The 13,920-nt window shown below is 38.9% G+C and overlaps 1 protein-coding gene across 1 annotated transcript in view; it reads left to right on the top strand.

The window, feature by feature from the left end:
• The window catches only part of COL19A1 (collagen type XIX alpha 1 chain), a gene marked incomplete at its 3' end in the record, with an annotated part of 201,173 nt that overhangs the window by 66,379 nt on the left and 120,874 nt on the right, over positions 1-13,920 (top strand). The window contains exon 11 of the mRNA XM_082481418.1: positions 2,732-2,776. Coding sequence (XP_082337544.1) covers positions 2,732-2,776 — 45 coding nt within the window. The remainder of the gene's footprint in view (positions 1-2,731; positions 2,777-13,920) is intronic.

The following is a 13,920-nucleotide window of genomic DNA, read 5'->3' as shown; positions in this document are numbered from 1 at the left end:
GAAGGCAACTGGGAACAGCCAGTATTCACCAAGGACAAATCATGCCTGACCAATCCGATTGCCTGCTCTGATAAGATGACTGACTGTGTGGGTTAGGGGACAGCAGTGGACGTTGTATACTTTGACTTCAGCCAGGCTTTTGGCACCATTTCATCTTATCGTTGTAGTCAAATCTGTGAGATACAGACTGGATAAATGGACAATAAGGTGGGTGGAAGATTGGTTGGCTTGTTGGGCTCAAAGGTGGAATAACTGCTATGCAGTCCAACTGCTACCTAGTAACTAGCATCATCCCCCATAGGGTGATACTGGCACCAGTATTATTTAATGTCTTTATTAATAACCTGGATGATGGGATTCTCAGCAAGTTCATGGATGTTATCAAATGTGGGGAAGTAGTCAGCACGCTAGAAGGTAGGGCAAGAATGATATTCAGTGGGACCTCAACATTCTGGAGAAATGAGCTAATGCAGAACTCATGAAGTTAAGTGACGGCAAACATGAGGTCCTGCCTCTGAGAAGGAATAGCCTCATGCTACAGTACAGGCTAGGTGCCAAATTGCTAGAAAGCTGCTCCGCAGAAAAAGAGTTGGGGGTCTTGCTGCATGCCCTTGTGGTAGAGAAGGCCAACTCCGTCTTGGGCTGCCTTAGCAAGAGCATGGCCAGCAGGTCAGGAGGAATGATTGCTGCTTGTGACACCACATCTGGAGTTCTGTGTCCAGTTTGGAGCTCCCCATGAGAGGATAAAGAGCAGCTCAGTGGGGCAAGCCTAGCGGAGGCCCACCAGGATGGCCAGGAGCTTGGAGCTCATGATGTACAAGGGGACGCTGAGGGAGCTGGGCTTGTTCAGCCTTAAGATGAGATAATTTGGAAAGGGGGAGGGTGGAGGATGGTGTGCAGACTCATTGCTGTCTGTAAGTACTGGGAGGGTGTGGAGAAGCCAGAGCCAGACTCCTGTCAGAAGTGTACAGTGAAAGAACAAGAGGCAATGGACACAAGCTACAACCAGAGAAATTTTTACTCTATCTAAGAATAATTTTTATTGGGAATTGGGAATTTAGTAAAGACAGGATATTCAGTCTCACAAACAGGAAAGCTAAATGAAGAAAACACTTCTAGGAATTTGTCAAAAGTGTGTAAGTGTTAGCTGTGTTACATGTCTAACAGCTTGGACTTCTCTTCCCAGAAAAATCTGGGGAATCATAGAACAAAACAGGTTGGAAAGGATCTCGAAAGATTATCTGATCCAACCTTTCGTGAGAAAAGGAAACTAGATAAGCAAAACAGAAGTTACATACCTTCAGAAGTTCTTTCAGTAATTAACCACTCATTTTTAGGTGAGGACATACGGAAGGTTATTTCACTAGGTCCCATTTTGCATGCTTGGTCTTGGGCACGCTTCTAAAATTGACCCCTAAGCTGTTGATTGTATGAGCCACCCCAGCCAAAAGAAACAACCAAAAAGCAGCCGTTGTAGGTGGTTGCTGAAAACTCCAGAACTATTTAATAACCTATACATCTGCACGTCTCCAAAGCTTTGAATTTAATTCCCAGATGTGTAGTCCATGATGCTATATCAGTTGAAAGATCTGACAAAACGCTGCTAGAAAATTTGCAAGTTGTAGTCTGCTGTTCTAGTTAACCTTACTTAAACTTGAGATTTCTATATAAGGAAATTACTCTCTCTAAAGGGTGAAAGAATATTTAGATGTTGCTCATTCTAATTTTTTGAAAGTAATTTAGAAAACACCATATGCTTTACTTTGGAAATTTTCCAGTCTTTTCATCTTCAGCCCTGTGAAAATCATGCATGTTGTACGGAGGTGGTGAGACTGAATTCTAGACGCTGGCAAAGACATTGCAAACTGTCTCCTGCTACATGATTTGCGGAAGAAAGGGAATGTTTGGGGTTTTTTTTATTAGGTAGTTTTTGTGTTACAGGTATATAATTTTGGCTGTATGTCTGCTGTATGTCTCACAAAACATACAGGTATACATTAATAAAGATCAAAACAGCTGTTAGTCTTATAATATATTCAGGCTGCAGACTAGTTGACAAAAATATTAACATAGTAAGATTATATGTTGAGATCTTTTTCTGAGCTAAAAGTTAACAAATTGGAGCTGGAAGAGCATTGTAACAGGTCTTTTTACTGTAAGATCATCAAATAAAGAATTCAATCTGCTGAAATAAGCTAAGCTTGAATTAGTATTTCAAAACTCACTCCTGTTGTGTTTTTTTTTTAATACTTGGGTAATTTCATGTGATTTTCAAAGTGAAAGGAATGCGTTTTCTTTTCGTAAATTGTATCTGTATATTTTTCTCAATTGTTCTGGGTTTTGGAGGCCTTCACAGCTGACTAGTCATATTTTAAAAATAAAATTAAGGTATTAATAGGAATAAGTGTATTAAAACTAGTTCTGCATAAGAATAGCAGGACTGTAATAAGTGGGTTTAGCATCAATGAATAGTTCAGAATTTTTAAAGCCAAGAAGGTCCCTTAGGCTGAATGGAAAAATGATTCACTACTGTTAATTGACCAAACTGTAGAAAGCTGTGTTATTTTTTTGTAGAGGTTTCACACCTTTTTGAATGAGAGACAATCCATATCCAAATGATTTCTTCTGTTTTAATCCCATAATAAAAATACAGTGCAATAAAACTATTTTAAAGAATACAATTATTTGAAGAATGTTTATGTTTGAGATATTTTGTTGTTTTGTTTTCCAGGGTGAACATGGCTTAATGGGTAGTAAAGATGAAGGAGGTGAAAAGACAAATTATTCTGTCCATGTTATTTTTTTTGTTTGTTTAACAATTTTATATATGACCAACCAAGTAGAGCTTTGTTCCTAAGGTCTTCTTTAACTCTTTCATGGATAAAATTCTTATTTCTTTTGCTATGTAAATGATCCCTAAAATGCTTAAGAACAAGGAGGGGTTTATATGTGTTAATCAGTGTCCGCAGTGCTTATTTTGGAAACAGTTATTTTTTTTAAGAAAAGATTTAATAATGAAGCCTAACAGAACCATAGCCACTGGACTCCAGTAGCGTTTACTGCTATCTTATTTCTGTAGTAACTAGTAAATGTTTATTTATACGGTATGAAATGTATGGTGAGATGATGTGTAGGTATTTATAGTACTTAATTATTGTTTTTATACATTACAAATTCACTTTTATGGAAGCTTATTCTGTTGATTGTAGCTGCTAAACGTTTTACACACTTTTCCCAGGAACATAAATTTACTGCAATAGCAAAATTTAACATTTGCTACAGTATAACTGACCGCTAGTTTAGAAAGGTTAATTTTCATTTATATACTTCTGTGTTAACTACACAGTAGTTAACGTGAGTTTTGTCTCCTGCACACATCTGACTCAGAGAGAATTGACTTGCCTGCCAGTGGCCAAGCTGAATGCAGGGGCGTTTACCTCTTCCTCAGACTGCAAGTTCAGTCCCTTTGCCTGATGGACTGGTGTGTTGCCCTAAGGACACTCTTAGTCTCCCGACAGCCATAAAATATTTCCAAGTGTAAATTCCAGGAGAAGCTTTTCCTTGTTCTTTACCAGTGGTTATTGGAAACAGAGCTTGAAGCAGTTTGTCCTAATTGGAGATGCTCTGTCGTGGCCAGAAATAGTTCAAAAGCTTGTGCATTAAAATTGGAATTAAACTGGCCCTATGGAAGGCTGTCTTGCCTTGTCCAGAATGCCAGCCTGAGTCGCTCCAGATGATGCAGCCTAATCTTCTTGTGTGGCTTCAGACAAGTAGGTCTTCACAGGTCATTAAAGGCTAGTCTGCGTTGAGGGACAAGTGGAAGGAAGAGCCTGTTCTTACCTCGGCTAATAGGAATTCAAGCAACAATGGTGATAGCTTATGGTTGAAACTTCAGCTCCTAACCATGGTACTGCCTGGTTACTGCTTTTTCACTAGTTTTGGCTAATTTGGATTAGGCAACCTGAACTGAGAGTCTTTGCTTGGACCATAGGTAGTTTCTCCGTGTTTCAGCTTATATCTGAAAAAGGTGCAGAAAAGCAGTTCTGCTGAATTTATATACCATAAAGATGAAGAACAACAGATACTGCTATTCTGGCGATATCCAGACTGGAGAAAATGGAGAATAGGTGGCAGCTTCTGAATTTAAAAAAGTGAATATATTTGTGAGTTGGGCTGCCTTGGACGGGGCTATATCCACTCACCCGCCATACCTCTTCAGAAGTGTCAGCCACCTTTCCAACGTTCATATTTTAAAGAAAGCATGTTACGGATTAACAGAATTTAAGCAGATTTAAATTTGTGAAGGATTTTTTAGGAGGAAGTATTCCAATAACCAGGAAGGAAGAAGTATCAGAAGTAAAATACAGCATCCATAGCAACTAATATTTATAACGTGAAGATTCAGCCTCTAAAAAAATATACTTGTTAAGCTTGTGTGTTTCTAATTCCACTGACAGCTCTTAATTCCTCAGTATCATTGTTATTCATCAGTCTGAAGGGCTTGTGGATTTTTTTATTCTTTTTTCTTTCGTAATTGCTCTGCAGCTGTGCTGTGCTCTCCTCGAGTTTTATGAATAAATTGTGTTTGGACACAGGCACGTGGTTCCAGCTGTTGCTGCCACTCTCTTTGCTTGATTTCCCTTATTTTAAGGCAGAGATAAAATGACATAACCACTGGTAGTCACATTTTTCTTATGTGGAAGCTGAGTCAGCAGATTTAGACCATATTTTTCTTTTTGTCGTCTAACTTCGGAAGTTAATTAAAAGATCCCATTTAAAAGTATTTCCACTAACTATTAACAATGCATTCAGCTGTCTTTCAAATGAAAGGAAATATATGGGTGGAAGGATCTTTATTTACTAGTGATCTCTCAAAAATAATTTGCAAGTTTCATCAGAAGCTAAACATTGTGATTTGTGAGGAAATAATGTGTTTTAAGATTATGGGAAGTAGGTCTTAACCTGGACTTTCACAGCTACTCAATTTAGCTTTAATTCAAATAATTGTTGAACAACAACAATGCTGAGTTTCCAGTTACTGAACTCCAGCATTAAAAAAGTATCAACACCTTTGCATTTTAACATAGCATCACAAAATAAAATACTTGTACTAATTTGTGAGTAACAAACATGATTAAAAAGCCTGGAACTTAAAATCTTATTTTTTCTAATACAAAAATCTCTGCCTTATCATTCATATTAAGCAACAAGATAGTGTTTGCATACTCTGTTTTGCTTATCACCTAGAGTGGGACACAGCTGCCTAAACATGGGATATTTGCCATTCCCAACTCTCTGCAGAAGTACATTAAAATAGACAATCCTATAATTTTGTTTTGATAACCATATCGTTCCATAGGATTGAATGCTTGAAACCAGCTCAGCCTTGTACCTCCTGGTTCACCGCATCAAACTAGTTGACTGGCTTTTATTGTACTACACTCTGCTTTGTCACAGCAAGCTCTGGGGACATCAGGGAGACATGGGCAACTGAGATGAAAGTGAGTGATCATATGTAAATTAAAGATACAGGAGGCATCTGTAATTTAAACTATTGAGGGAGATTCTTTTGGGCTGTTTAAAGGTTTCTTTGCCACAGTTGGTTCTCCTTGAGGAATCCAGAAGTCTCGTTCTGCCTTCCTCCTTTTTTTTTTTTTTGGTCTTGGTTGAACTTGCTTCTCTCTTACAGAAGCCAGTAGTGGTAAGGGAAGCTACAGGCTGCGTGTGCACATGTTATGCTGCAAGTTTTCTCTCTACGGGAAATATACTATCACTGTAAATTTGTTTTAATTCCCCTTTGTATTCTGTTTTCTTTGTGCTACTTAGATAATGATATTGTCTTTTATGATAGTGTTATAGCTGCAACAAAAACATTGGTCTACCCTTCTATAGCATTACTGAAAAAGTATATGCTGAGAACAGTTTTAATTGGTTTGCCGCCAGGAAGGCAGACTATATCATGTGGATTCATGCTCATTCTAATACTGGTCAGAATTGTAATTTTACAGTATCAGATAGAAAGTATGAGTATTACACTTTATGATAATATGCAGTCAGGAGGGACTGATAATAACTAGAAGAAAGCTTTAAAATCCACAGAATGTTCTTGGCAAATTGGAGATGTAGCCTGAAAATATAGGATCCAACACAGAAAGAACAAGTGGAAGAAAAGAAACTACCTTTAAGGGAGAATAAATCTGAGCTGTGGAAAAGCAAATCAAATGGTATCTACCCAGAAATTAAAATCTGAGAAATATTTGGATCAGAAGCTGAAAACAGGTAAATGAAGTCAGGCAGTTGCAAATGAAAGACTCTTACTAAGATGTTTTGAAGTGGAATATTGTCTGCAACGTTAACTAGATAGTCCTGTGCTAGTTGGTATCGGTAAGGCTTCAACTTAAAGGATTTAAAAGGAGAGCGCTGAGAATGACTGGTGCTCAGGAACACATAACCTTTGAGGAAGGGTTGGATGAATGAAGCTTACTTAGTGTAGAGTCAGCTGAGAAGAAATATGTAAACAGTCTTCAGATAGATAACACTGCTGCAAAGAGGACGGGAGCGGTGTATTTGCTGTGTCCGTAGTGCATGCGAAGCACTGGGCTGAAAGTGCAGCAAGGAAGATGCTGTATAACCGCTAGGAAAGGGGGGTTAATTTTAACCCAGTTTTTTATTATGGAAGCAATTCCTTCTTCCAGTGGTCTGCACTTTTTATCATGGTTATAGAAATGAAAATAAACTAAAGAAAGGCTTGCTTCATGAAAATACAGGAGATCAGATTATCTTAAATGTTTTTACCATTTTCTGCTAACAGCATCAAAATTAAGGGTATCACACTGATTTCTAGTTGGATAAGCACAGAGAACAGCAAGATGTTTTCTTTTTCAATGTATATCCTTGTTTGTTTTTAATGCCCAGTTAATACTTTTCTGTGATAGGACAGTTAAGTTCTGGAAAAGGTTGCCCGAAGTGGTTGTGCAGCCTCTTTTCCTCGAACTTTTCAAGACCAGCCCCGAGCATGCTGGTGTGACCCCATAGCTGAACCTTGTTATGAACAGGAGGTTGGACTAGAGATCTCCTGAGGTCATGTCCAGCCTCAGTTATCCTATGATTTTATGAATAGTGAACATGAATGTGATATTTTTCTGATGCAGCACATGTGTTCACATTATAAATCCACATAAAAAAGGAGAACAATAAAAAGTGACAATGGTTTGGGGATTGTTAGGGTTCTTTTCAAATATTAGCAGGGGTGGGATGTGAATGTACATTTAATTTACCGTATGGTCTAATATTATTCACCAGAATATGTTATAGGCAGATTTTTTAAGATGCATATATGCATTCACACACTCTTGTTTTGGAGCGTCATGTCTGAGGGTGACCAGTACCCTTGCTTAAATATCCAGTTACCTCTCAGCTGATGCTGTCTTCCTCACAGAAGCTGTCATGAAACGCTTGTTTGGTTAGCATTGTACGCGGTTGCTTGGCTGATGGGTGTGTATGCATTCTCTGGGGTGTTTTTAGCTTAGGTCTGCTGAAACCCTATGAAACAGTTTATTTTCCACTACAAATATTTACAAAATAAATCTCAAGGTGTCTTCAAAATTTGTTAAGTACCAAAAAAAAAAAGGAGAATCTTAAAATTTATTAGTATGAAGATTGCCATGCAGCTGTTGCATTATCTGATCACAACTCCATTACCTGAGCTGTGGCAATTCCCATAGTTGAAGTTCTGTCCCTGCATCTTCTAAATGCAGTTTTATTTACCAGGTGAATCCTCTAGTTTCATTTTTACAGCCTTCTATGTATTGCTGTTTTCTTCTTTCTATGTTGGGTTTTTTGGTTTTTTTTTTTGACTGCTTTCTTCCAGTGTCCCAATGTAAAGCAATTGCTGTCTGAAAAATAAAAGTTCTCAGTCTTTGGCAATTCAGATTGCGAAGGAGAGCCAGGGACTGAAATCAGTGACACATAAAATAAAACCTGCCTTTCTGATCAGCTTGTAGATGGAGTTTCTGAGACAGCGTTCTGAGAGAGACCTCTGATCCTAGTTTTGATACCTCTGTGGAATACCGTAAATAAAAAATGGTAAAAAAAGAATAAAATATGGCATAGGTTGATACTGAGTATTACATAATGCACCAAAAACTTGAGCCATGTAGAAATTGCAGTTCAGTGAAGTTACATGTGTTCCTGCTTTGAGTATGTCACAAGCCTCCAAGTTGGAATAAATAGCATAGAACCCCCAAATTAACAGATTTTAAAACCAGGGGAAGCCTGGATAACAAAAGGGTCCACAAAATAGGCCTCCATTCTAACAACAGACTTAGAAGCACCAGGTTTTCTTAAAACATATGCTTAAAGCTATGTCACAAAATTTGGTGCATCATTTAATGACTGTCAGTTTACTCTAAATGGACAAAACCAAACAAAAACAAAGGGCAGAGCCTTAATTCAAGCACCAGTTGATTTGAGTTGCTGAAATGCAGCCACTGGGAAGGAGATAAGTTATCTAGTTATACGTTGTCACTAGTAATTTAAAAAAATATAATTTTAGAAAACTCAGTACGTACTTATAAATGTGTTATCTGTCTCTCAGGTAACCCTTGCTTCTCCAGCGGTCGTCTTCTACACTGTAATTTGTAGCTTCTTAATTTCCTGAGGCAAGATGTTTAAGTGCTTCAGTTCAGATGAGTGAGCACATACAAAGTTTTGAGCTGGGCAGCTGTTATGAGCTTAACCAAGAAATGATCTGAGATCTTGAAACCTACAGAGGTTGAAATCTTATTTATTAGTATTTATTTTGATACTTGAAGTATGTGCATAGCTTGGGAGTTGGAACTGTCCCAATGCCTGTTGGGTAATTAGACAAATAACCTCTAAGATGCCTTTTTCCTTTGTTAAATCTGTAATTCATTCTCTTTTATCTCCTGGCTCTTGCTTCCTTTAGTCACTCCAGGTAGTATTCTTTACCCAGGTCCCCCATATTTCTGTCATCTTGTCTACCTTCCTGGTTAGAATATGTATTTGCTGTAGTATACTTCACAGATACAATTTTTTTTTTCTGTAATTGAGCTAGAAAACTAAGCATTCAGTTTGGTGGGACACATGCAACCTGCACGCCGTATAAATTTCATTATAATTTGGCATGTGCAGAACAAATCTTTATTTTATTTGGTATAGTGGTGATAGAAAAGCCAACACATTTACATGTTAATTATAGCTGAGCAAACATAGAATCATAGAATCATATAGGTTGGAAGGGACCTTTAAGATCAATAGTTTCAACCATTAACCTAACACTGCCAAAACCACCACATTTCTCTTTTAACTCAGAGGGGCAAGTAAGGTATGCTGTTATACAGACTAAATCAGAGTACTAATTGATATCGCAGAAGACTTGGAAGTTGTGAGTGATAGAGTAGGAGGATGGCTGTGCTCTGGAAAGGAACTTTTCAGTTGCATTTTTCCTTGACTGGTTGATTTCCTTTATAGAGCATATTCCTCTCCCATCTCACACTTGAAATAGAGGATTTTAAAACTGGATGTCATTGGAGCTGAGCTACGTAGCAGTATGTGTGCTGCGATACGCGCTTGTAAACACTTGATCTTTGGTGCAGTTATTATTTTATTGTAATTCTTTGATTGATATTCCTCAGTAAAATTATATAAATAAGTTATATGTATTTGACTGAAGGAAACTGAAAGTAAAACCATAATGAAAGTAATTCATTATTTCCAAAGTTTCATCCTTTTGTCTTTACTTTTTTGTCTGTTTTGATTGTGCTTTTGCCTGTGTATACATGTGAGAAGAGAGAGAGTCTGGGGCTTGTCCAACCTACATGTACAAAAAATTGTCATCTGCTTCATTTTATTCTAAGCGCAGGATGTTCTTTGTATATATTTACTATTTTGTGAAGTACGATTTGAGTTATCCCAGGAAATAGGGCTTCCTTTATTTCCTTTAGAGGAAAATTCCTAATAGATCTTTGTGTCAAGAAGATTTCCTGGAGGTTCAACATTTTCTACTTCAACTTATCACACCTAATAAACTACTCCTCTGTCTATCTTCCACCCATTCAGAACACACAAGGCTATAAACTTCCAGTGTGTTCCCAGGTGTAGTCTTTTATTTCACAGTCTTCAATATGCTTTTCTTAAATAAGCGTAAGTAAACGAAGAAGAAATCACCTTTCCTTTCTAAGATGCTAGTTGAAGTTAGTAATTTTTTAGTCTTTCTAATATTTTGATGTCTATACCATAAATCTCAGTGATGAAACCGGTCCACATAGGACAGCTCAAGTACTGGGGCAGCTTCCAATCTACTTGAAAAATAGAAGCTATTACTCATGGATAGAAGACGGTCATGAACCTCAAAGGTCTATAATTAAAAATACTAAAAAATGACAATGAAGAGAAGCAGGTAGTAACCCTCCTGTATATTAGTACAGCGCTTCTATTTGTCAGCTGTAGATTCTGCTAGAAATGCTTCACTCTGAACAAGAGACTAGAAGAGTAAATTCAGTAATCTGCAAATCTTGATGTAACCATGGCCACTGCACATACAGACCTGTTAGTCTGTTTTTTTTGGAGTAATGGAAGAACATGCATTTTGCATTACAGCCGAAGGGTCCAGTTCCCTAGTTTGGATGATGGTAAAGTCAGTGCCACTGTGCTGAAAATGTGGTCCCTTACCTTTGCTGACCATCAATGCGGCTACTTTATTGGGGCAGGGGAAAGATTTTCTGAAGTCCTTTAAATCCAGTTTCATGGAGTCAAGACTGGGTGCTTCACCAGCTGGATGTAAATGCAAACTAAATTTTTTCATACTTATCTCCTAGTGCTATATAGGGAACTATTAGAGTTTTCTCTTTCTTGTCCTAAACTATTTAGTCACCTATTTGCACCTGTTAAGATTTGGGGTTGGGGGGAATGTTTTCCTTTGCTTTCCGTGTACAATTGTTCTGCTCTGACATTGTGGGTAGCATTTTAGAATGTTTTTCATGAAGCCATATGAGGTTAAATGTTGTTTACAAGACAGCTGTCTCAATGAATAGGCATGCAAGTGTTTTTGACAGAATTTTTTTTATTACCAAGTAGATCAAAAACGATCACAAAGAGAGACACCTGTACACCGATATTCTAGGGTAAAAGGAAAAGCGTATTGTTAATTCTACAGGAAGTCTCTACCTGTAATAACGGCAGTCACATTGGCATTTATCCTAGTAAGCTAAACATTACCAGACCTTATCCTGCAGTCCTGTGGTATTTGGCTTGATCTGGCCATCTTCAAACTGTTTAACTCTCTTGCCCTTTGAAACAGCCTTAATCAAAACTGCCTGTTGGGAATAGTCCCTGGCCTATGCTAACTTTTGAACTGTGCCTGGGAATTATACGGGGAAATGCTAATTAGACTCATTGAAATGTCTGCAAGAGACCTTCACAGCTGGGGTCTATCAATTTAATGATATAGATGACCAAGTTCCAGGTCGCAAGCTGTATCACTGTTTAATTTACTTACACATAGCCATTTGGTCAGATTAAAGGTTCATCAGGCTCAGCATCCTGCTTCTAATGATAGCCAGAAGTGGTGCCCAGGGAAAAGCATAAGGACAAAGTAAGCAAGTACAGTGCTTCTCCCCACGTACTCTTCCAGCCTCCAATTATTTGAGACTGCAATCTCAGCCAGATGTGTTTTCAGTGAATTTAGTAGCCTTCAATGGACTTCTCTCCCATTAGTGAGTGCAGTTTTCCCTTCATGTAAATGTAATTCTTGTAAACTTTGAGCATCTGCAATATCCTGTGGTGAGGAATTATGCCATTTATCATTGTGTTTGAAGAACCACTTCCTTTTGTTTATTTGGAACCTGCTTCCTCTTAATTTAATTTGGTGTCCCCTACTTCTGCTGGAAGTGCAAGGTCTTGCGCATGGGCCAGGGTAATCCCATGCACAAACACAGGCTGGGCGGATAATGGATTGAGGACAGCCCTGAGGAGAAGGACTTGGGGCTGTTGGTGGATGAGAAGCTCAACATCAGCTGGCAATATCCACTTGCAGCCCAGAAAGCCAACCATATCCTGGGCTGCATCAGAAGTGTGGCCAGCAGGTCAAGGGAGGTGATTCTGCCCCTCTACTCCACTCTCGTGAGACCCCACCTGGAGTACTGCATCCAGCTCTGGAGCCATCAACGTAAGAAGAACATGGACCTGCTGGAGCAAGTCCAGAGGAAGGCCACAAAGACGATCAGAGGGCTGGAGCACCTCTCCTATGAAGGCAGTCTGAGAGGGCTGGTGTTGTTCAGCACGGAGAAGAGAAGGCTCCGGGGAAACCTTATAGTGGCCTTCCAGTACCTAAAGGGGGCCTACAGGAAAGATAGGTAGGGACTCTTTATCAGGCAGTGTAGTGATAGGATGAGGGATAATGGTTTTAAACTGAAAAAAGATACTTTTAGATTAGATGTTTGGAAGAAATTCTTTACTGTGAGGATGGTGAGACACACCGGAACAGGCTGCCCAGAGAAGCTGTGGATGCTCCATCCTTGGGAGTGTTCAAAGCCAGGTTGCATGGGGCTTTGAGCAACCTGTCCAGTGGGAGTTGTCCCTGCCCATGTCAGGGGGGTTGGAACTAGATGATCTTTAAAGTCACTTCCAACTCTAACCATTCTATGCTTCTAAGATTCCTGTTCTTTTCAGTATCAATCAAAAATCAATGAACACCTATCATGCATTCCTGAGCTGTCTCTTCCAAATTGAAGGATACCAGCTTAATTAGTATCTCATACTATGAAAACTGTTCTGTATTTCATCATCCTTACTAGCTGCCTCTGGACTTTTTTGAGTTTTGTTGCAGTGTTTAAAGATGGTAGAGGTAAGAACTTCAGTATATGTAATATTGCATTGAAATTCATTGTTTCTTTCTCTGTGCCTTACTAGTATCTTCTCACATGGAACTTCCATTTTTACCCTCTCTTTAGCTTTGAGTGTGGCCACAAGATCTCACTGGTGGTCCTTTTGAACTGACCATTACCAGTTGTTGCATTTAGAACACTGTGATTGTGTTCACAAACGTTATGGGTACAAATGCCTGCTGTAGGTGACCCTGCCCTGGCAGGGGGGTTGGACTAGGTGATCTCCAGAGGTCCCTTCCAACCCTGACCATTCTGTGATTTTGTGAAATGGGACATGAGGATTTTACCATCTTAATAATTTTTAATATACATCCATCGAACTTCATCTGTCCTTTCTTTGCCATGTCATTTCATCTCATCATGTCCATATTGAGTTTGTCACAATTCATCCTCATCTGTTTTATCCTGTATAATTTGGTATCATCACCAGATTTAGTCATGTACCTCAAAATGGTTTTCTTTATGAGGTCTGAGTGTAAACAAATCATGTCTTGCTGAGAACAAGATTAATGGAGGAGAGAAGTGACTTTGTCAATTCCTAAATGCTGGTGTGAACTCTCAAGCTCTTTCTGCCTTGGATTAGAAATATAGTATTTGTCAGGAGCACTTTTTGGGCATTAGAGAGGTATCGTTTTCAGTCTGACTTCTCTCCACCAAGACTTGGTGTAATCTTAAGCCCTGATAATGGCCATTTGCACATATTGAGTACAATTTACTTCAGTCCACAAAGCTCTCCAAATTCCAATTGCTCCCACAACATGGGAAGCCTCTTGCATCGTAGGCCTAGATGTGGAGCTCTGGGCAAGAAAGCACACACAGTGCCCTGCAGAAACAGCCAAGTCTGTTCTAAACAAACTATCTGGGGCATCAGAACCATTGCAGCTTCATTAGTGGGCACTCTGTTGAGATGTAAGATTTAATTGCGTGAGCAGAGTGCCAGGTCGTTTGGATGTACTGCTTCCAGTAACGGTTACTTCTGTGCCACCTTGGAGATTTCTGTGAAGATATATCCAGA

The sequence above is a fragment of the Vanellus vanellus genome (assembly GCF_965231255.1).
Source record: "Vanellus vanellus genome assembly, chromosome: 3".
In the NCBI taxonomy this organism is placed as follows: Eukaryota; Metazoa; Chordata; class Aves; order Charadriiformes; family Charadriidae; genus Vanellus; species Vanellus vanellus.
The sequence above is the reverse complement of the archived record's forward strand: the minus strand, read 5'-3'. Positions and strand labels throughout refer to the sequence as shown.